The sequence below is a fragment of the Theropithecus gelada genome, chromosome 3, assembly GCF_003255815.1.
Source record: "Theropithecus gelada isolate Dixy chromosome 3, Tgel_1.0, whole genome shotgun sequence".
Classification (NCBI taxonomy): Eukaryota; Metazoa; Chordata; class Mammalia; order Primates; family Cercopithecidae; genus Theropithecus; species Theropithecus gelada.
In genome coordinates, this window is record NC_037670.1 from 126,057,462 (window position 1) to 126,082,215 (window position 24,754).

Below are 24,754 nucleotides of genomic sequence, written 5' to 3' on the forward strand. Positions count from 1 at the left end.
TTCAAATCAAGTAAATATCTATATCAACTTAATTTTTTTTAACCATGCCAATTATAAAATACTATATTTCAGTAAGATTTTAAGTTAGGCTAAAATATCATATTTTAATTTTAAGAGCTTTCAGTAATAAACAATTAGTTTGCTTAAAAGGAAAAATTTTTTTTTTTTTACTTAACCATTTGGAAAACACCAATTTTAGTTTAGGTTAAAATATTTAACATTATTGTACAAATGTTGGAGGAAAAAGAAGATTTAATTTTTTTTGCTCTTAGAATTCATGATGAAAATGCTTTAAACAGCTAATCAGACCACCAGATTGAAAGCCAGAATACTCAAACAATTGCGGAAAATAGTGTTTTATAATAGTAGCACTATTTCAGGGCTGTGGGCTCACAGCACACATCTCCAGAGTGTTTCCATGATGACAGATCATTATCCATCTCAGCATGTTCTAACACCCCTTGGAGAATATATGTGCCTGAGATCATTTCATTCTGTAAGTTTCCATGTCATTTTTGGGGGGATATGTAGAAAATATGGAAGATATTATTTAGTATTTTCTCCTAAAATAATGCCTAAAGTATTTGTTTAGCTTGGTCTAAAAATTTTAAAGCATGATTATTCCTCTATACTGACGGTTAAATCTTTGTAATTTTTTAAAAAGATTATCTTATGCCCAGAGAGAAAATGGGACCTAGTAATTACAGTTGCAAGATGAAATTAAGATTTAATTTGGAATTTTAAATCTCAGCTTACTGGTCACAAAAAAGCACGTCTTAAAAATCTCAGATTCTGAATGTACTTCATTTAAAAACAGGAGAAGGAGAGTGGCCCAGTAGTTTAGATTACTTTGACATATATGCAAAGTAACAGTTTACCTTTTTAAAAAATTACCTTTTTAAAAAATACATTACTTAGAAGACAAAAGTTATAATATAGTTGGGGTATATTATGTTACTGTGCAATTCAGATTTTGAAGAAAAGAACCAATCCAAATAGTTGGTTGAATGTCCACACAAGTTATCAGAATATTCTGGAAAATCATGACTGCATTTAAAATAAATAGATCTTGCTTGGCGCTGTGGCTCATGCCTGTAATCCCAGCATTTGGGAAGCCAGGGTGGGAAAATAGCTTGAGCCGAGGAGTTCAAAACCAACCTAGACAAGATGGCAAGACCTCCATCTCTACAAAAAATTTAAAGAGTTAGCTGGGCGCTGTGGCGTGCCTGTAGTCCCAGCTACTTGGGAGACCGAGACAAGACAGGAAAATGGCTTGAATCCAGGAATCTGAGTAGTGAGCTGTGATCACACCACCACACTCTAGCTTGGGCAACAAAGCAAGACCTCATCTCTAATAAAAAATACAAAAATGGCCGGGCACGGTGGCGCATGCCTATAATCCCAGCACTTTGGGAGGCCGAGTCTGGCAGATCACGAGGTCAACAGATCGAGACCATCCTGGCCAACATGGTGAATCCCCGTCTCTACTAAAAATACAAAAATTAGCCGGGCATGGTGATGGGCGCCTGTAGTCCCAGCTACTCGGGAGGCTGAGGCAGGAGAATCGCTTGAACCTGGAAGGCGGAGGTTGCAGTGAGCCAAAATCACACCACTACACTCCAGCCTGGTGACAGAGCGAGACTCCATCTCAAAAAAATAATAATAATAAGATAAAATAAGTAGATGCCACATACTTTTTGTCACATTTGTAAAATGTCTCATCAAATTATGTGTCATGATTTTGACTCAGATACATTTATCATAATTATAAGGTATATTATTAACTTTATCTGCATAAGATCCTTAGGTACAGAGGCAAAATTGATAATAGAAAGTTCTAAATAATATGTATTTATGAAACTAAGTGATAACTCCATAGTGGAATAATGCTGTGGTGCATTGGGTCTAGGAGACTGGTGAGTATCTTAAGGCAATTAAATTCAGGAAATGTTTATTTAGCAACTCCTACGGACTATGCATAATGGAACACTATAGACAACCAATGGTAATTATGCCATCAACTAAGGAGAATATTAGTGAGAAACAATGGAATCTATGGCCAGGAACTTTGAATGGGCAACTCCACCCAAAAATAAGAGAGCCAGGAAATGGGGTGTTACAGAAACGACTTAGGATCAAAAGAAATCTGAAGTCATAAACAGTGCATCAACAATATCAAATGAGGCACTGAAATCAATCAGTATGAGGAAAGAAAAAAAGGCCATTTAATTTGGTCATTAGCATGCATAGTGACCTTAAAAAGTGCAGTAGTGCTAAGAGAGAGCATAAACCAGACTGGCAGGAATGAATCAGAGGTAGAGTGAAGGCTCCACTAGAGACTACTTTTCCTAGAAAGAGATGGAAGGAGGGAGCAAAGTCATATTTAGGATGGAAAAAACCTGAGCTTATGTGAAGGTTGAGGAGAGAACCAAATAGAAACTGGAAAATGGCTTCTACTATGGCTAACACGTGCTTGGTCACATTCACATACCCACAGGGATAAAGCAAACAAGTAAAGAGAAGGGATATGTTAAAGGATAGGGTATTAGCTGCTTACTAGGTAATGTTAGATTTGAGCAACAGAAACTATATAATTCCTGTTTAACTCATTCTATATCTGGAGTGCATAGAAATCCAGAAGTCAAGACCATGTTTAATAACCTTTTTTGATTCCTAGTATCTTCCTCGTGCTAACTTTCCTAAATCTCTTTACAAGGAAAAGCCAAAAAGAGTGATTCTCTTTCCAGCAGGAAAAATTGAATAAATGTATCCTCTGTGCCAAACTGTGATGATACGCTATGGTACTTATGTTTTAATTAAAACATGAAAGGGGATTCAAGTACCAAAATTTAATTGACGTGTTTACAGCAGCATCCCATGTGCCAAATTAATTCATAAAATTGTTGTTCTTTGCGTTTTTGAAGATTGAATCCATTCATAAAATTAATCAGTTGTGTTCAGTTACCCAGCCTTTTCCCTAACTGTGCACAAAGCTACGTAAAGCAAGACTAAGGAAACATACAGCATGTGAAGCCCCTGGAGTCTTCATGTGAAATAGAAATCAGCTTTTGAAATCTGCTTTTCTTTATTATGAGAGAGGTTGTCCTGATACCTGGATGTGCTCACCATTTGCTACTTTTTAAAGTTCATTTTTGCAATATTGGTATAAGCCTAGAATAAACTAAGACTTGCAAATTTCATTTCAGTAACTTGCCACAGTGGTCATGTAAAATTCCATCTAGGAAGAGGATCATGAGATGCTTTGTTCCATAGTGCCTGAGGATCCGAGGACCCAACTTCTAAGAAGCAACACTAGCCACAGCTGGCCATTGAACACTAATATCCAAAGAATGCTTTGTCTCCTCTTAGTCCATTTCTTTACAACCACTGCCTCCTCTTGAGCTGCATTAAGCGAGACCTGAGAGTGTCCCTGACAGTTCTGCAAAAAGTGCTGAGGAAAAAGAAGATTTTTTTAAAAAAGAGCACAGAAAAAATAAACAAGGGAACAGAAGAGTAAAAGGGGCACAGTTGAACAACATGCAAAGCAACTCAGGTCCAAATAGGTATCTACCAGATACCCTCATCTAACAACCTCTCTGGTGCATAGTTTCTTGAAACAAGAGAAAGGAATAGTGATTGTTAACTCTGTTGCAGTGAGGTAAAGAGTTGGCCCTTGGATTTCTTCACTTGAAGTTCTTGCATTAATAAGGAAAGAGATAAAACATGATACAGTAATTGCAGTAATTGAAACATGTCATCCAGCCAGAAGAGCAGCTAGAGGAAACTCAGAAACATTACAATCCGCCTGGAGAGCTAACAAAGCGGGAAGGAAAAAGAATGATGTCTCCCAGCTTTGTACATATAATTTTAGTTATTTTGTAAAGCCAGACTCCAAGAAAACAAAGAAACCAAAGAAAAATTAGCTTTCTAAAATGTTCTTATTTTCCCTAAAAAAAAAAAAAAAAAAAAAAAAACTGCTGCCTCAAGGCACAATCTATCATATGAACTTTTTTTCCAGTTAACCATTTCTCTAAAATGTCCAGACCCTGCAGCCTCTGAATCTGTGTTCAAAATTAACAAAGAAATAAAAAATAAATCACGTTTGCCAACATTCTCTAAGGGGTCTCTCTTTGCCTCTCTCTACCTGCTCATGAACCATGAAGCTGGCCACCCCTGCTGGGAAGAATGGAAGAGTGTAGATGAAACAAATGGCTGGCACATACCACCCTATATTTGAAATCAGGGTGGGTCAGAGCAACAGGATCGTAATTGTCACCAAAATGTGCATAAAGAGCAGGAAGAGGAGAATAAATGCCTCGTTCGTGTCTCTGTTCTTCAGAGTTAAATAACATTTACTTGCTAAAATCTAGGTTTTTCTCCTAAAAAGAAGTCATGAGTTATTCATTAAAGAAAAGCCCCTTAATTCCTCCAGGAATCACAGATTCTCTGACAAAAGATAAACTTCTTGTGCCTTGACACCTCTCAAAGTTCCATTCCTGGGATTGTCATAATTTCAGCATTTCTTTAGGGGAAAAGTTTTACTTAGCAAATAAGATGGATCACACAATAAGGTTCTTGTAAAGCTCCTTGTGCAATATGGATGGGTGCTGAAGTCACTGGAAGAACAATTTCCCACTTAGCATACTCAGTGGTGATGCAAAAATGAGAAGAATACAGGAGATGAGAAGTTCCAGTTAAACATGCTGGCTCTGTCATTTTAAGTGTCACAAATACAGCACCTTCTATTTGTATTTTTAATGTGTATGTGGTCTAGGGTTCCTCCAAGTTTAAAGTGACTTACAGAAGAGATTGCCATGAACAGTCGTATTATCATCAACTTGTAGAAGTTTGAACAGTGATTGAGCAATATGCGTCATCTCCCATTTCCCCTTGTCTTTCTCCTTCCCTTGGGTGGAGTACAGGTACCTGCTATGATTTTGTAGAGCTCTACTCCATCTGCCTCCAGACTCCCAAAGCCTTACCACACACCCCTATACGTGATTTCATATATGATATGGAGACTTCAGAAGAAACTGAGTTCAAAAGCCAATTGTGTCTCATAGAGTTTAAGGCAAAGTTTTCATCTTCCCTCTGCCACCACTCTATTTAATAGGAATGGAATTTTTAAAGTTCTCCCATTTTTAAAATATGATTGATTATATAATTTCTAAAGGATGTGGAGGTCTAATTGCTTATTCTTCTTGCAGAATTTCATATTATTCATTGAATGGAAAAGATCTTGGTCATGTGTGCATTTGGTCATAAAAGGGTGTGAATGCTCATTGAATCTTGTACAATGCATACAAACATATGTACTTATGTGCCTGATTCACCTTTATTTAAGAGAGCACCAGACAAATAATTGGCATTTGCCCACATCTCAGAAGTGAATGATGTCTTTCATGTGTCCCTGGGAATAGCCCAGGTTGTTGGCACCAAGGCAAGCCTGTATAATTGTGCGTTGTACGCTGTATCACTCTAGCAGTCCCACCTACTGCAGAACCTAGAAAATATCTGCCTGGCCAGCAGTCAATGAGCCTCTCTCTACAACGAGTGCTACTATATAATCATGGGCTCAGACGTAGATTTTTGTCCCATGAGAATTCTCTGAAATCTCGTCTTAATTTCTACAACTATCCTGTTTAAGCAAGGAGAATTTTACTTAATACCTGCTTCTACAGTTCTAATACCTCCTTTAAACCATTAAGGCCTAGAAATCGCTAAACATTTCTTAAGCAAGGGATGGCATAAAAAATAGTTCTTGAAACCGCTGATCATCTGCTGGCATCCCAGCAGTGGACACGAAAGTATGCACAGCTCGGTCATGACTGAAGTTTTTCCCCCTGACGAAGGTGCCAAGGGGCAAGGGGACGGGCTAAGCATAAATCAGATTCTACTTAAAAAGTCAAAACATTTTTATATTTAATAGTTTTAGTTTATTCTAAGGCTGAAAAAAATGACATTCAGGAGAGTTTTTCAGCTTATTTTGAAATACATCTCTGTTCTTTCAGCTGACTTCAGAAAAGTATCTTCTTATTTATTTTGAGTACTCTCATGAAGTCAAAAGTCAATCTATGGCTTGCACATTCTAAAATGTTTCGGGGATAAAAGTCCATCTTAGACCCAGATGAATTTCTACCTGTAAGTTATAAAAACCCTAAAGGAGTTTGTCAGAAAATAAATGCTTCACTTGAACCCCAATACAAGAAACTTTAAATTCTATATCTTTTAACTTTTACAATTTTAAAAGAGACAACTTCTATTGGGCATATGTTTATACTACACACACACACACATACTCCTAAACTGGATGCATCATGTCATAAACAGATATTAATAAATTACTAGGAAGTGCTTTATTAGACAGTTCCAGGGTTTTGCCATCTGTTCTCTCTTACTTGCATAATAATTGTTCTAATTAGAGTAAACATCCTGAAAGTGATAGTCAAGCTTCTTGAGGGCAATCCGAATGCTCTCAGGGAAATCAAGAATTATAAAGGCATCAATTTTCTTACTCAGAAAATTCGTGTATTCTTTCTGCTTCTGGTAATACCCCAGTAGTGCCCTTGGCTGGTCACTATTATTCCAGGGACTACCTAAATTTGGAATACCTACTTTTTTGCTACCATATTTTTTGTATCCTCTGTGGTTTCCATTGACCCTAACAGCACTCTCATTAATCACATCCACAAAATTAATTTATCATTGGTATGTTCAGTTCCTCAGGGGCTGGGAAAGAGGCAGGATTCATTACTCATTGGGATCTCCTTTATGCCAGGTCCAGATTATAAGGAATTGGATGTTCACCTTCGGAGGATGGAGTCTGGATTTGGCTTCAGAATCCTCGGGGGAGATGAGCCTGGACAGCCTGTAAGTTGAATCTTCTTTATTTCCATGCTTGGGGCTGTATTGTATGAGTAAACACCAGGGAAAATAGTGTTTAGTGTGATATCTAAAAGGAAATGTTTTAGGACTCTCATAAAGAAGTTTAAGCTTTGGGTTTTTTTATTTTTTTCCTTGCTGTTGTCTTTAAAAAGATCTCACGACATGCAGGTATCTCCATGACAAATATCTCATTAGAAATCACATTCAATAGGGACATTGCTCTTTTTTAGAATGGATTGAATTCCTCTTGAATATTTGCATTATCTAATTGCACTGAACCCCTGGTATCTTTGGGTAACAGTTCATGAGTAATGGTAACACCCAACTGGGAACAGCAGAATTATGTATGTTTTTAACCAAAACAGCAAAGGAGATAAAACACAGGGATAAACAGAAATAAAATCAAGCTCAGCACTGCAGAATCTCAGCCAGATTTGAATTAAGGGATTACCAGAAGATGTTCATAAAGTCAACTTCATTGGCATAATATAAATTGGGAAATTTAGAAGGGCTTTGTAGAACATATGTGTGTGTGTGTGTGTGTGTGTGTGTGTGTGTATTCGGAGTAAAAACATAAAATACTAGTAGTCACTAATACACAGAAAACACAGCGAGGCTAGATTTATGAGCATAAAATATCAGCTATAAAACACTTATTGTAAAAGATATATCTTAAATGGTACCCAATGTGACTAAGTCAGGTCCACGAAAGTTTTGAATAAGTGAAGGGCCTGAGCAGTGCAGTCAGCTATCTATATCCCATCTGGCTCTGGCACCTGAGCTCCATCCTAGCTCATGTAAGGGAGTTAAATTTTAAGCCTCAGCTTTCTCATCTGCAAGATGGGGATAACAGTAGTGCTCTATTATAGAGCAGCTTTAAGGATCAAAGGAGATTTTATATATACATATATATATATATATGTATATGTAAAGGTCTTGGCATTATGTCTGGATCATATTAAGTGCTGAATAAATGTTTATCATTATCAACTTTGTTTCTCTGGTTACTAGATTCTCCCAGGAAATATACTCTCTCTGTCTCTATCTCTCTCTCTCTCTGTCTCTCTCTCCATATGTGTGTGTGTGTATATATATATGGTTTTTAAATATACTATATGTACTATAAATATTATATACGTGTGGTTTTCTTGAGACAGAGTCTCGCTCTGTCACCCAGGCTGGTGTGCAGTAGTGTGATCACAGTTCACTGCAGTCTCAACTTCCTGGGCTCAATCAATCCTCCCGCTCAGCCTCCTAAGTAGCTAGGAATATAGGCATGTGTCATCAGGCCTGGCCCCAGAAAATAAAATTTGAAATAAAAATAAAACCTGGTCAGAAATCTTCAGGAGAAAAAAGTTAATCTAGTAAATGAAAGGAATCTGAAACAGTTTCAACTGTCTCAGAGTAAAGTAGATTGTCCTGGGTAAAGAGTGGGCTCCTTCCCACAAGAGGTATTCAAGCAAGCAATGGCAACCTGGCAGGAACTCCGAGGAGCTTCCTCTGCCCTGTGGGAGGAGTTGAACTGGATGATTGATGAGGTCCCTTTCTACAGAAAACTCCAGGAAGCCGAGCTTATACTCCAAGGATGAGGGCTCTCCAGGAAAAAAGACTTATTTCCGAATTCCTGGGGATGAAATTTGGCAAGAGTCAACCAGAACGTCACTAACTCCCCAGCTGCCAAAGAAGACGTGAAGGTGCTTTTGCCAAGGAGGATTGGCCAGATTTTTCATAGTGCTTTGAGAGGAGGTAGAATGCTGAAGTAAAATACAGGGCTCGAGTAACTTCAGACTTAAATTTATTCAGAGACTAAATTAAGAATCTCATGTCACAGGGAAAAGGAACTCTTGGCTGTGTTTCACTCCCATCCACTGCTTTGTTTACTCTCCCCTATCTCCCACTGAGATTACCAGGGATCCTAGGCCACCAAGTCAGCCCTCCAGCCTTCCTGCCCTCTATAACTCACCTTGTTTTATAATAGAGAGAACTAAAAACATTCTCAAGTCCCTTCATATCTGTAAGCATTTAGCGCACTGATTTATGCTACAGAACCTCCTGACCTCCACAGCGTATTTATACAGCTTGGCGTCCTTCAGGATTGTTCATGTATCTGCCTATTTTGTTTATTCAGCAGGATTTTAAATTTCTCCTAAGCAAGGACTTTGTCTTACCCTTTTTATCCAACATGAGTGCCCCATAATTGAAAAATGTGTCATTATCCAGAGTGAGCCACACTCGAGGTTAAGGTCACAGTCTTCAGACTGCCACCTCTGCCCAAGACTCCTGGCATCAGCTGAAATAAGTTTGCAAAGTGTCAGAGTCTAAGGAAACAGTCTCCATAGACCACCCCAACTTTAAACACTAGCTCTGAATCTGGGGGCCCCATCATGTAGTAGGTTCGCCGTGCACTGGTTGCCAACTTGTCTGTGTCTGTTGAGACAGAACACCCACCCACACGCCAGGCTACATGAAGTAGATTTATCACTTACAGGGAGGCAGCGAGGGACAATAGAAGGCAAGGATTCAAGAAGAGCAAGTTCCCCGAGGCTCAGGAAAGCTGCCTAGGACAGACGGAGTCTCCACTCACACTTGCACCTCAGCTGAGGGGCCCCAAAAAGCAGCCCAGTGTGGGGTTTCTACCCTAGAGAAGCATATCACAGTGGACTCAAGCACTGAAGAAGGACATCCTGTTTCTAGAGGGGACTGGAACAGAACGCAGGCTGTTCCGGCTAGCCCCTCTTTACCTCAAGATGTTGTGTTCCTAGCACCTTCTATAGTTACTCTTGAGAACTACAAGAGAAAATGGGGAAAAATTTGGGTGAGTCCAAGGCCACCCAGAGAACTGTCCTGTGCTCACAGCTTTCCTCGGGTCCGGTAATTCACTAGAATAACTCAGAACTCAAGAAAGTGCTGTATTTATGATTACTGTTTGATTGTAGTGAAAGCATAAAAATTAGAACCAACCAAAAGAAGAGGTGCACAAGATAAAGTCTGGAAGGGTTCCAAATGTGACACTTCCATCACCCTTAGGGACATGGTACCCTCCAGCATTCATGCAGAGAGGATTGCCAGCCGGGGATGTTCACCCAAGCTTTGGTGTCCAGGATTTTTAGCCTAGTGTTTTGTTACATGGGCGTGATTGATTGAATCATTGCCCACAAGGATGACCTCAGTCTTGGGCCCCTTTCTTCCCCAGAGGCCAGGCTGATATCATGTGGCTCAAAGGCGCAACCCACTAATTACCTCGCTGGTCTTTCTGGTATGGTCAGCTCCTACTCTAAGACTGTTGGTGTGGCTGGCCCCATCCTGAGTCATCTTAGCATAAACCATCAGGTATGGTCAAAGGGGCTCACCATGAATGACAAAGACGCTCCTAATTCCAAGAGTTTTGAGGTTTCCTTTCAGGAACCAGGGAGAATGGCCAGACTTCACTTTGGGCTGAGACCAAATTATTTATGGCAAAGCCATGTGCTTAAAAGATATCAAATGAATGAAACAAAATGAAACCATGCTCAAAATAAAATACAAATAAAATACAAATAAAATTAAGGCCATTTTTGTATCATTCTGTGGGACACTGAGCACTAGCTGAAATAAATACAGGGCATTTAAGGGTAAACCCATCTAGAATCCATTGCACTTATACTAACATAATACTTCAAACTTACCAACCTAAGGGGTTTCCACCAGAAAGATGAGCTCTCTGTTTGTTCCAGAATAGACTGACTCACATGCTTTTTTTCCCCCTTTTACTAATCTCTGAGCTCCTTGAAGGCAAGGACTGTAATTTAATGGTGTTTATGTCTTCCAAGCCTAGCCTGGTATAATAAGTATTTATTAAATGGAAACGAAGAGAGTATTTTTTTACCAAGTCCAAACTGTCACCCGAGCTTCTCAGAACAAGTAAGGATCTGGAGTTTATATTTTCTGAGGCCTCTAAATTCTACAGGCTCTGCAGAATTAAAGTGGCCTAGTCCTGGAAACAGAGATAGCATCCTGGCAGCCCTACAGCATGTTTTGTTTAGTTCCCCCAGTATTTTACAATTGTTGAGCATCAATTAATTTCACCTTTTGAAAAATGGATTTTCATCTTCTCTTGAAAATTAAATTTAGCAACATCGAGCTTGCCTTTCTCCATGACAACGACTGGCTGGAACTAAGTAATGGTTTCTTTTAGACTGAGCCTGGCTGCAGTTCCCAAAACTCCTGTATGCCTGTGTTACTCTTTAAAGCTACTATCTTTGTGATTCCCATCCCAGTACCCATCCCAGAGGACTGAATTAAAAGACATTGGAAAGATGAATATTTTATGCCAATGGAGCCTTCAACCAGGGCCAGATACTTTAAACACCTAACCTAAGCACTGAAAAGATTATCAGGTCTTTTCTCCCATTTAGAAATACAAATAACATTAAACTATAAAATAAATACAAGGCAAAGCGACAAAGTTTCTGATTCTTTCTATGATACTTACTTTAATAGAGTCTTTACAAAATGAAATTCTGACTTCATTGGGCCCCTTGGCTCATGCTTCGTCTGCTTTGGGGGTAAGCCAGCATCCTATTCTGTAGATGTTATCTTCAACTGCTCCCCTCCTCCTCCAAAAGCAGAAAGGATTGCATGACTGAGTCATAGGGAGGGAATAGTCTTGGCTGACTCAAGAGGAGAGTGGTCTTGCTGGACTTTGCCTGGCACAGAAGCAATAGAATTGTTACCAGGATGGAAGACGTACTGTTCAAAATGAAGCTCAGATGTGTGAATGCAGCCGTGGTTACCACCCAGCCTCAGGACATCTTTCTGCCTGGTTTGTACACAAGTTCCCAGGTTCCTATCACTTCTGAATATTGGCTTTGCATTCCTGAATCCTTTCTCCCCTCCAGTGCGCAGGCATCAAGTATTTATGATAAGCCGCCTCAGATTACATGGATTGCTGGTTATCCTATTGTGTTTACTTAGATTTATTCTGGTTTATTCCTTCATTTGAATGATTTAAGACATACTCATGCTGCAAGTTACAGTTTTGACATTTAAGCCATAAAGTAGCAGCTTAAGTCTCTCCAAAGCAAACAAAGCCAAAAAATTAGTCCTGAAAACCAGAATATTGAATCTCAGAATGACCCTGTCCAGGAGAGTGAAACTGTAAAGATCTCCCATAAACCTTTCCTTCCAGCTTTTCTACATTCTAAGTCCAGAGATAACAAACAAAATGTGCTAGCCTCATTTAGTTGCTGGTGAGCTACAAAGGGAGAGGCGTGTAAGGTGATTTGGTCTCAACTAAAGGAGGTCTCATAAGTACATCAAATGGGTTTCTGCCTCCATATATACGAAATGGTATTGACATCCCAGGGTGCACATTAAACACAACAGCACGGCTTTCAGCAAATAATGAACAGCAGGACTCCCGCTCAGACAAAGCATATGGGCATTTTTCTTGCAAGAGGAAATACTTTTCACAGTTAAATAACAATAGAAATAGAAAGAAGTGAAAAGTTGCCAGAAAGGAACAAAAATGGGATTTCCAGCTGTGAGCTGAAAAGAGATGGAAAGGCATCAAGAGGGAGAGATCTGGAAAACACTGCACTGAAGAAAAGCCATTCAAAGACAGACAATGACAGACCTAGTCTTTGGCACAGGAGTCTGGTGCGCACTGGTTGGAAGAGTTTCAGAAGGAAAGAGCCTGAAATCTGCTCACCACAGTGACAAGTTGTCCCAGGCTACAGATACTACAGAGCAGATCTCCTGGGCTTAGGCTAACATTGGGCAGTGCAGAAAAGAATTAAAGGTACTAAAAGGCCTGGAAAGGTGGTTTTGGGTTTCTTTGTGTCTTTCTTGGTTTTTTGGGTTTTTTTTTCTTTTTAATGTGAGTTTCTCCCCTGACTTACTGGGATCTCAGCCACTTGAATGTGAATTGCTGTTATTTCACATCAAATGTTCTGTTTTGTTCTCTGCCCTCACAGCATGAGATAAAGTAGAATTGTTTTGTTTCTTTGGGGTTTTAGAGAAGGCGATTGAAAAGATAGGGCCACAGATCAGTTGTTCGTGGAGAAGTTCTTTCTTGCTCTGTTTTGCCACAAAGCTCTTCCTTCAGGGCCAAAGCAATGGGGAGAGGAGAGGAAGAAAAAAAAAAAAAGAAAAAAAAAAAAAAAACCCTCCTCCAAGAGGGCAGAGAAGAGAAAACTGAGTAGTGGAACTGAAGGGTCAGCTGAGGCTGAAGAGTCCCTCTGGGCTAGAGGGTGGTAATGAATGGGGCAAGGCTAGAGTTGGCTGGGAAGGCTCACTGGCCAGTGGGCCAGGGGTCAGCAAGACTAAAAGGATGTGACCTGGTAAGTAAGGGATCCTGATCCAAGCACCAATGGTAAGGGGAATAGGTGCCTTAGCAGAACTAGAAAGCGGCTACTATGATGGGTCAGGGAGCGCAGGTCTTGTGCTCAGCCAACTTGGGACGTGATCAGTGAGACCACAGATCCTGTGGCTATTGGGAAGTGAGAAGAATCAGAGCCTTGCTATCAAAGGGTGACTGATCTATGGACCAGCAGCATTCAACTGCTGGGAGCTTGTTAAACCTGCAGAATCTCAGGCCCCTCCCAGACCTGCAGCCTCAGACTCTCATGGGGTGCGTCCAGAACTGTTTTAATAAGCTCACCTGATGATTCCTATGCATCCAAAAGTTTGAGAACTGCTGACTTAAAGGGTCAGATATCCTGAGGCATGTTCGCAAGAGCTTAAGCAAACATAAGAATGTATGCACTGGGAAACCAATATGAGTTACAGTGCAAGACAGAATCCTAGATTATCCAGTCCCTACGGTGGCAAAGGGGAAATAATAGAATGTGTCAAGTGGACAAATCATATTGGAAGTAAACGACAAAAAGTTGGGTTTTTCTCTGGAATAGAGAGAGACATCGAGCTGTCTCTGTGTCAGCAGTGAAATATAATGCACAAAGGTGCCAAATGCCAAAGGCTAAGGTGCACAGCAGTAGGAGAGCTGGAAGCAATGATGGTGCAAGTGGTCAGCCTCTGCCCAGCAAAGGCTGCAGTGCCTGATGGATGGAGCAAATGTAACTGTACAATACCGCTAATGAGCAGGTACCACGAGCACCCCCACAGCACACCATGCTCAGCTCAATTCAAGTTTATTTAACAGTATGGCAACCTTTTTTTGAAACACAGTTAAGGTTACGTTATATAATGTAACTATATAATAATATACAGACAATAATTATGTAAAACTATATAATTTATACTTGTGTTATATTGAATATGCTATTTATTAGATATTCAATTGAAGGGGTAATGGAATATACTGCCTCTTTAGAAATAAATATATAAGAGGCCTATTCTAACCAACTCTAGCACTACTGTGGCCACATGACTGACACCACTCCCAACCACTGTATTTTTTCCACAGTAATCCTTTCTGGCATCCTATATAATTTACACATTTATTACATTTATGATTGTCTGACCACTAGAATGGAAGCTCTGTAGGGTAGTGATTTTTGTTTATTGTTCACTGATGAATTTCTAGCACCTAAAAGTATCCTGGGCTCAATGAATATTTGTTGAATAAATTAATTAATAAGGGGAGTACTTCATATCACAGCAATATAGTAGAAAAGCAGATCTTTTACTGGGCTCTTTTTTTCAATAAATGATATTGAACTGCTGGCACACACTGTAATGTCGAGAGTGTCTGTAAATGTTGCTGTATATCTTGCTGTTCTCCTACAGCAAGAGAGGAACTTTCTGATATGAAATTTCATCTTTACTATTTTTGTATAGGGCCCAATAGCAGCTATGGCTCTCTCAGTTGTAACCACTATTTTGTGTTTTACTTTCATCCGTCAGAATCAGAACTATACCTTAAAGTTGATAATTAACCAGCCAAGAAGTTCACGAGCCATTTTTTTCCTCTATAACTAGCTGTAAACTCTCACTAAAGTGTATAGGAAAGCTAAAGGTTGAAGCATTTTCTTTGGGCCAAACCAACTAAATGCACCTTTTCATGGGGCAGTGGAGAAACATTTATTTTAACTGGCTTTTGCACAAAGCACTTACCAAATCTTTGAAGTGCTCCATAGAGGGTTGAGCCTTTTGAAGAATAGATTGGAACATCTTTATAAAGAAACTCATAAATTCAGGTTGGCATGACAAGAAGGGAAAGTGGAGAATGTCAGGGCATACCCAACTTCCGGACTGTGGGTTGCAGGGAAAGAACTGCACTGTGCAGCCAGTCTAAGGCAGGAGATGTCAGGCCTGTCCTGTGACAGCAATCATGAATCATTTGTCAGAACACTTAATATTCCACACGGAAGCAAATCTATTTCTCACCCTACCTCACTCCCCAGGAATAAGGGGAAAGCAGAAGTCGTGTGGGAAATTTTCATTCCTGTGTAGAAAGAGAGTTATTCCATGGACTAAGGCTGTGACGCCCTTCAGACTGTAACTTTGCACATACCTGAGAAGTCCTGGGCGTTCAGATCTGGCTGTCATGTTAACAGGCCACTCCGAGCAGTGAGACTAAGTACAAAGGAATGGTTCTGCTGCCAAGCCTGAAGACATGCAAGCCTGAAGGTCATGATGGAGCAACTCTGCAAATTAGCTGGAATTCACAGATAGGGGATTTGAAAGAAATGATTATGCCTGAAGGAAATCAATCTGGGAGCAAGGGATTTAAAATAAAACTTAGCCTCTGTAGTATCATCAGGCTAATGGTAACCACTGCCATCAGCTGCTGTGTGGCTAAGCCACTGGCAAAAGAAAAGGGGGACCTATTGGTCATGAGTTTGAAAAATTGTTTATAGGTTAAACAGCAAAGTTAAAATATTTAATACTATTTTCTTTCCTCTGAGAAAGAAAAAAGCCCTGCTAATTGCCACTAAACTGAGTGCCTCTAATGGGACATGGGGAACCTTATGGGTTGCCTTTCATCACAGTCCCTGGTTCAGGGAATTATAAAAACAACCACATTTCCCAGATGGGTACCTCCTCACTTCCTGGCACAGTAGCCGCCTAAACAGCAGAAGCACTTCAGGGAACAGGCAGAACTGGGAATGTCCTTTGCGTAGAGGACAGTGCTCCGAGAAGGTATTCAAAAGAATGGAGCAAAAATCTGGAGAAGGTCTGAGATTTTTTTGAGTAAGTCAACTGGCCGGAAAAAGCCAACTATGAGTTTGCTTTGTTTTGTTTTATTTTCTCCTTACCCTCCAGCTTTACAAAGCAAAGAAAAAGAAAACTTTCCATCTTTATCAGAATTTAACAATGTGCAACAGCTAGTTTGCCCTTGACTCTTTTTGATCCCTTGTTAAGTGCCATGAAAAAGTTAAATGCTTCACATGAGTTATTTCATCCAAATCTCCCAAGAACTCCATGAAGTAGGTCTGATTTTTATTTTTCTTATTTTGCAAGTGAAGAAACTGAGGCCCACAGAGTTTAAGAAGCTTTATCTAAGACCACACAAATGTGAAACGGAGCCAGAATTCAATCCTCACCTTGTTTCAGCCAATTAGCATCAGATTATTTGGGATTAGAATTTTCCTTAAGGGTATTCGTCATCTATGATAAGCCAGAAAGCAGGTGTCCCCAAAACTTCATGGCAGTCAGCAGCATGTTCAAAATATTTATCTCTAGCACTAAACAACTTGACAGAGTTGGAAGGGCATCTTTCCAATGTCTCATTTTTTACTTTACAAGTGCATGCTCAGATTTGAGGGCAAGGGATGGAATGTGAGAATCACATCTTCCACAAGTTATATAACTGTATATAAAAAGGAAAAAGATGGCGTGAACTCAGATGGCGTAGCTTGCAGTGAGCCGAGATTGGGCCACTGTACTCCAGCCTGGGCGACAGAGTGAGATTCCGTCTCAAAAAAAAAAAGAAAAAGAAGGTTTGAAATGTGAATGTCCTTTCCTTCTCACTGCTTCTCTAGATTTTGATTGGAGCCGTCATTGCCATGGGCTCAGCCGACAGAGATGGCCGCCTTCACCCAGGAGATGAGCTTGTGTATGTTGATGGGATTCCAGTAGCCGGCAAAACCCACCGCTATGTCATCGACCTCATGCACCACGCAGCCCGCAATGGGCAGGTCAACCTCACTGTGAGAAGAAAGGTGCTATGTGGAGGTATGTACCTGGAGCCTGCTGCAGGAATCGAGAGTTAGGTGGTAAGATGTTTTTGTGAGACACGGTAAGGCCACATGAAACAAAATATTAAATCAACATTTCTACATTATATGAGGAAGGAAACAACCTAGATATTCCAAAAGTAATGATGACTTTGAAAGTGCTGATTTTCACCCCACTGGACAAAAATCCAGTCTTTGAGGCCTGTATTTTAAATGTATTCATTAAAAATTTCTAGAATAGCCTGGGGCTAATTTAAGGTAGGTATGCTCTCTGCTTTCTGGTAGTTGCTAGTTCTAAGAAGAACAAGATAGTAACAGAAAATATGCCATTTGAAAATGTGTTTGCAAACCAAGAGTCACAGCATTTTGATGCCATAATGAGGCAACCAGGATGGAAAATTAGCTTTCATTGTAGAGCCTGATAAAAGGTAACAGTAAAGCTGTTGCTCTGATATAGAAAAAATGCAGCTGTACCTCACTCCAAGAAAACACAATTCATATAGTTCCAAACTTATGAAACAGATAAATTAGAAATAATTATTCCCTTTACAACCATTTTCTCAGCTTCATAAAGGAATCCACCAAAGACATACTTTTCAAAGTCAGCCCTTGTATTGATAGTATGATTCCACTTATCTCTCTTTACCGTATCAACCCTACAAAAAATTATTTATATTTTTAAGGAATATGTCAGTTACAAGCATCACACTGTTTTTTTAGGATCTGAGCATTCAATAGCATTAGGATTGTATTATCTCCCCTCAAAACCACCCAGCCTTTGTTCTGTGAATCACAGAGGCAGCAACTCCAATGATGTTCAGCTGTCACCTTCTGCCCCAGCACCCCGCTGGCTTCTCTGCTCCACCCCTTGACAGCCCTCATACAGAATCATCAATACTAGAAGTAGGAAGGACCTTAGCTATGTGAGCTTCCTCTTGTTACAGATGAGGAAACTGAGGCCCAGAGGTTTGATAGCTTGCCCAGAAGTCCACAGTGAATCGGTGACAATGCAGAGAGGGACTCTTCTCTCTAAGGCCAGTGTTTATTTCTTTATGTTACTTTGTCCCCTACACTATTCTACCACAATCCTCTCCCCTAGTGAATTAGAAGGTGTTAGAACTTAGCAAATGTCACTCCGTAATGCAGGGAGTCTTCCCATATGTGCTGTTATACCAGTTGCATTCCAGAAGAGGACCACAGGCTAATGACAGACTGTGAATGACTAGTAGGGAGGATAAGGCATATTCATGTGATGAAAAATCCTTTTCTTTCTAAGTCCCCCTAGAAACTAGACCATGAGCGAGGGCGGTCATTTAAAAGGGCAAGTCAAAAGAATTGTCAGCCCTCCCCAGTAGAGACTGCTATATATCTTGTATCTTATAGAGGTTTTGCTAAGAGGTGCCATTTGTCTTCAGAAATTCATGGCATGTCACTTGACCCAAAGAAGTAAAGCATCTTAAATTATGCTTTATCCTTGGGCTAGATGCCAAGAGGAAGACAGTGCTTGCTTGGTTAACATTTAACTGTCTCTCTCCCTGCAGAGTAAGTTTTAATAAAAAGTTTGCTGTGCTATATGTTCTATAACCTAAAGATAAATTAAAAAGATACCTGATTTACAAAGAAATATACCGCAAAGTGCAAAACCAATGTACCAACATAATTTCATGCTCCCCTTGCCACCAACTGATTATTGCAAATTAAATTTTCTTTTAATCAACCCAAGCTGTTGAAGTGTGTACCAAATGCTGCAAAAATGTACTCCTGCAATTTGTGGATCATGTGACTTCCGTAAAGATGCTCTTTGCTGCAGCTCTTACCAACTTTACTCAGTTAGGCTTTTGAGTGCATTTCAAGTGCATTTAATTTTTGAAAATGTTCTGCTGCAGATTGCTCATTCACACCTGGAGAGTATCCAAGTTAATTCAGCCCACTCTTCCTTGAAAGCTTCATCAGTATTGAAAATATTAAGTTCAGCAAAGGATACTTTGATAGCAAAGTAACGCCTTGAAATAGGATGGAAAAGATTTAAAAAACAGGCATGGAAAGGTGACCTTTCTTCATAGCTGCCATTTCTTCAAAGTGAGAAGGAACAACTACAAATGAATATGACAATGGAGATGCCTTTTCAAGGACTGTTGTTGTCATTGTTTTGTTATTATTATGCTTTCCTAACCAAAGGCAAGTGGGAGGTGCAAGCCTGGCTTAGGAGCGGATGGTTCAAAGCTGAGGGGAAGTGAGCAATTAGCTAAGGAAGAGATAGGAGCAGGAAGAGGAGCAGCATTGCCACCCCCTTGCACAAAGGAGCAGCGCTGTGGGGAAAGGGCTAGGAAGAAGCAAGGTCATAGGGATGACATGCTTCCACCTTCCCCTTGCCTCAGCTTGTACAAATGCCCACCCCACCTCAGAAGACAGAGGGCACTGGCTTCTTAATTGATGCTCAAGAAAGATAACACATTCATTATGAGAGATACAGAAAGGTTAGTTAAATGCTGAGCAAAAATTGAGATAACACAAAAACTTGCCACAAATATTGAGTTATTTTTAAATATACATACTAAGGATAGAAAGGCAAAAAAAAATTTTTTTTTTGAGAAAGGGTCTCACTCTGTCACCCAGGCTGGAGTGCAGTGATACAATCACGGTTCACAGCAGCCTCAACCTCCCAGGCTCAAGTGATCCTTCTGCCTCAGCCTCCCAAATAGCAGGGACTATAGGAATGTGCCACCGTACCCAGATAATTTTTGTGTTTTTTTTTGGTAGAATAAATACAAAATTTTTTTTATTTGGGGTCTCACTATGTTGCCCAGGCTGGTCTCAAACACCTGGGCTCAGGTGATCACCCGCCATAGCCTGCCAAAGTGCTGCTATAGGTGTGAGACGCCTTGCCTAGCCTAGAAAGCCAGAATTTTCAATCAGAAGATAAACTAGCTTCTCAAAAGTGAGAAGTTGTTGAGTAAAGGAAGAAGGTATCAAGTAGTGCTTCCAATTTTTCTTTTATTCATTTATTTTTATTTTATTGTTTCAGCAGGCAACTATGGATAATAGATTGCCTCTGGTTTTATTTCCCAAACAGTAATAGCACACACTTTCACCTTGTGTTAGTTTTGAGAGAAGATGCCTTATCCATGCCTCCGGCTCCAGGATTTAGTTGGTTTTTTTTTCCCAAGGATATTAGAAGAGTGGCTTTAATTATTACACTGAAAAGCATAAATATTTTTATGTTTAGCAGATCAGCTTTGAGACATTCAACCTAATGGCACATTATTTTGGATGCACACCATGTCTCTGAGGAATTTCCTAAAGTGTAAATCTAGAATTGATGTGAAAGAACTTTTTATGACTTCAGAAAAACATGTTAGAGTCGGTCTTAAAGCTATCAGCATCTTTTCTTTGACACCTAAGGGAAAGTCTAACTCTTGACCTAATGCCAAGAAAGGGGAGGTTATCTTGGCAGACGGGTGAAAAGTTTAGCCAGTATTGAAGGTGCCAGTACATTCCCTGATCCTGGTGACTACACTTTTTGCCAATTCTAAATGCATTCCCTTGTTGTTTGTCTGCAACCATGTCACCCATTTACATAAGCTGTCTGCCTTGATGAGCATAAACTGGGAATGTCTGCACGAATGCCTGTAGGCAGGCCAGCCCCTAACATTTTCAGGGTCACAGCCTGTGGGCTGCTCCTGCCCCATGAGGACCACGAGGGACCTGGTACACATGCATGTGGATATCACAGCCCATATGACCAAGCTCTGTCCATACATATACCCCATTGCCTCAGCTGTGCTTCAAGGCAAAATATGCCTGTCTGCAATGCTGTCATCCTTCCAGGGACAGTCCTGAGAAGAGACCCAGGCACACCCTGGAAGCAGGCAAGGTCTATATGGTTACAGAATTCACAAGGTCGGGAGATTGAGACCAGCCTGGCTAATACGGTGAAACCCCGTCTCTACTAAAAATACAAAACAAATTAGCCGGGCATGGTGGCGGGTGCCTGTAGTCCCAGCTACTCTAGAGGCTGAGGCAGGAGAATGGCGTGAATCCAGGAGGCAGAGCTTGCAGTGAGCCAAGATCACGCCACTGCACTGTAGCCTAGGCGACAGAGCGAGACTCCATCTCAAAAAAAAAAAAAAAATACTAATTATTTGACTTGAGTAGATACTAAGCGACTGAATTCTATGTAGCCACTTGTGTATCAGCTAGATGAATGAGTCAGGGATCCTGGAAATTAGTGTTTTCTTTTAAAAAATTATATAATATATGATATTTAGTCACTTTATGATGTTTTACTGTATTATTATAAAACAAGGCTGTTAATGCCCTGCAGTAGGAAGGACTGTTGGAAAGAAGACAGTCTCACTTGGGTCCAGAGCCAGATGAGTAGAAAAATGATGTGGGGTGAGTCCCTGAAAGACAATCATGTGACCAGTTTTCAAGTGTCAAGGGCCCAGAACAAGCCCAGGAAGAACTTCGAAGTCTTCTTAACTTCCTGATTTTAAATATGCTCTTTCGGCTAAAGATAAAGAACTTTGTTCTGGAAGTTGAAAGAGAAGTGCAAAGGCAATAGAAAAGTATCCTATTAATGTATATGACTCTTTCACGTACCCCGGGAATCCTCAAATTGACTTAGTCAATTATTTTCTCTCTCGCCAGAACCTGTAACGTTGCCACTCCCAGTCATTTACTGCAAAGACAGATAATTCTTCTTTGTTGCTGACTTACTGACAACCACAGCTCTCAACCTCCTAAAATATGACAGCCAGAAAATAAGATCTCTCTTGTCACTGCCTATGACGTTTAGTTGCTGATTTGGTCCAATAACTCGAGGAGATTTTCAATTTAATGTAGCAGCATAATAATTGTTTGTTTTTCTTCTTCCTGACTATCTCCAATCACCTTATTTCCAACTTGTACAAGGACTGATAAAGGACATGTGATGTACCAAGACAATAACAACTTGTCTTTGGATGATGTGTTCCAGCAGGGAGGATACAATTTACAAGCGAAGTTTTAAATTCTGTTTGAACAGAAAGAAAGGCTTTGACATTGACATTCTGTTCTCTTATGACCTCGGTACATTTCTGACAAAAAAGCATCCATTTTTTCTTTTATTTAAATATGATTAATTAGATCTTAAAGAAAAATAAAATTTACCAAGTAATAACAAGCAACAGCCTGGGTCTCATTCATTCCGTAATTACAAACAAGAAATGAGTACATTTTGGTTAGGCCATTTTTAAAATCTAAGTATATAAACAAATGAAGCTTTTTTTTTTTTTTTTAAGGTATCGGTGTAACAAAACATCTCTTGCAGTCCTTGTTTTTTTTCCCTGACATTTTCATTTCAAAATGGAATTGTAGCTTGTAAGGTTAACAGCCTTCATTGGAACTTTTGATAATTATTTTTAACTTGCCATATGGGACACCTTCCAGAGTTCTAAATAGGACACTATACCTAGGGACCCAAAATGGAATAATTAATGGTGATTGTTTCCCTCTTACTATTCCTCTGTTCCATAAACATCTTTTGAGTAGCCTAATCAAATTTTAAGATGGGAATGAAACCAGCCCTATTTCTAATTACATTATTCTAGGTGCCCACTTTGGTTCTCTTCATCAGAGTGCCAATACCTAGGTATTAAATTAAAATGATGAAATTCTTTCTGAATGACAGATAAACTTTCATTTCAAAAACTAGCTTCTTTTGACTGCCAACTTTCTATCATTTCTCCATGTAAATATGCTGGCTTTCTCATGAAAGTATTGGTTTGGTTTATCTGGTTGATAATAGAGTATATTTTATATTAAGATGGACTGTAAAAATGGAAAAGACCTTCAACAGCTCCTTAGAGATTCAAACTTCATAATTTCAGAGCCTGAAATTAGATTTGATCCTACAGTGAGCAAACTATTTTTTAAATGAAAATCTCAACTTAATTTATTCTTTTAAATCACTTCATTGTGATATGGCTGATATACAAAAAGCTGTGCAAACTACTTTTAAGAAGTATATTTTCCACATTCATGAAGTAAATCAATATTTCTAGGCTAGCAGAATATTATAAAGCATAACTATAGCTCTTTAGAAAAATGCATGATAGTTAACTTTACGGCACAGGGATGACCCCTGTGCTGCAAGCCCTCCTTATAATACATCTACAGCAGCATTTCTCAAAGTGTAGCCTTGAAACTTGATGCAGATTCTTGTGCCCAGACCTACTGAAAAAACATTCCGTGGGTGGCCCGTGAAGATGTACTTTTTTTACAATTTATTTAAGTGATTCTTATGCACCATATAGTTTAAGATTCTACTTGTTTTCTGACCATCTTCAGTAAATTATTCTTATGCAAAGAAGAACCTCAATATCTAAAACTAGGCATTGTCCCAGGGTTTGCAGTCCTCATGAGAGGAAGATATAAATCAGTAATAGCACAGAGGAGGCTGATGAGGGGTTTCACCTGTGTTTGCTATGAAAACTAGAACAAGCAAGACCTTGGGAGCTCCACGCCTAGGTCTGTAGCTTTTCAAATGTTCTGCATATCTGGGAGAAAGAGAAGCAAGTCAACCAGGCTTGTAACAATACCACTGTCTAGAACAGTGCCTAGTACATACGAAGCATTCATTGAGACTCTTGTCAAGTAATTGATTACCTGTGTGTGGTATATTTTCCAGGGGAGCCCTGCCCAGAGAACGGGAGAAGTCCAGGCTCTGTATCCACCCACCACAGCTCTCCACGCAGTGACTACGCAACCTACACCAACAGCAACCACGCTGCCCCTAGTAGCAACGCCTCTCCCCCTGAAGGCTTCGCCTCCCACAGCCTGCAGACCAGTGATGTGGTCATTCACCGCAAAGAGAACGAGGGCTTCGGCTTTGTCATCATCAGCTCCCTGAACAGGCCTGAGTCTGGATCCACTATAAGTAAGTGCCCAAATTTGCCTGTATTTGAATAAGGGGTCTTGTTTTGATTTGTCCCAGTGATACGAATACTGGACAAGTATAGCAGAAGACTGTTGCAGACATACCGTATAGCCTGAAAGCCACAGGCTGTGGGCACAAATAAGGTGTACATACCACTGACTAGCAGAATGTTGCTGACCTCTGGCTCAAGAAGGCAAGAACACAACTAATGCCCTCAACTCCTCGACCCTTATAAAAGCTCTTCATTCTTTTGTAAATTAGGAAGAAAGGAAAACAGAGTGATGTGGTAATGTTGCTGTGAAAGGAGGGGTGCTTCTTTTTATGGGTAGGTCAGGGAATGTTCTCTAAGTAACTTGACTGAGAACTGTTCAACAGAATGGAAATAGACATGCAAAGGATCTGCAGAAAGAATCAGTCCAGGCAGAAGGCTTAAGGTGGAAAGGAACTTGGTATCCAAGAAATACAGAGAAGCCCAGTGCAGCTGTAGTACGGGGAGCAAGGAGAGTGGCAGGAGGCAGAGAGTGCCAGCTTCATGGGCTGTTGGTGGAAGTCTCAACTGTAGTCTAAGTCCGTGGGAACCACTGGCAGGTTTTAAGCAGTGGAGTGAAATCTGACTTATATTTTTAAAAGATGAGTCTAAATGCTTGTGGAAATTGAAACCAAGGCGTTGGGGGTGGGGGAGAAAGCAAGAATGGGAGCATGAGACATAGTCAGAAGGCTGTTTAAACATCCCTATGGGTTCAGAGACACTGGCGCCTTTGTAACCGCCCACGGGCTTCACCTTGCCTGCTGCCTAACAGAGCCAATTTATCAAGACGGGAATTGCAAC

The 24,754-nt window shown here is 40.1% G+C and overlaps 1 protein-coding gene across 2 annotated transcripts in view; it reads left to right on the forward strand.

Annotated features, from left to right (window-relative positions):
- MAGI2 (membrane associated guanylate kinase, WW and PDZ domain containing 2) overlaps positions 1-24,754 on the forward strand; it is a 1,480,053-nt gene that overhangs the window by 1,313,227 nt on the left and 142,072 nt on the right. For both annotated transcript variants that reach the window (XM_025379587.1, XM_025379588.1), the window contains 3 exons: positions 6,779-6,870; positions 16,812-17,004; positions 23,677-23,925. In XM_025379587.1, the coding sequence (XP_025235372.1) occupies positions 6,779-6,870; positions 16,812-17,004; positions 23,677-23,925 (534 nt within the window). The remainder of the gene's footprint in view (positions 1-6,778; positions 6,871-16,811; positions 17,005-23,676; positions 23,926-24,754) is intronic.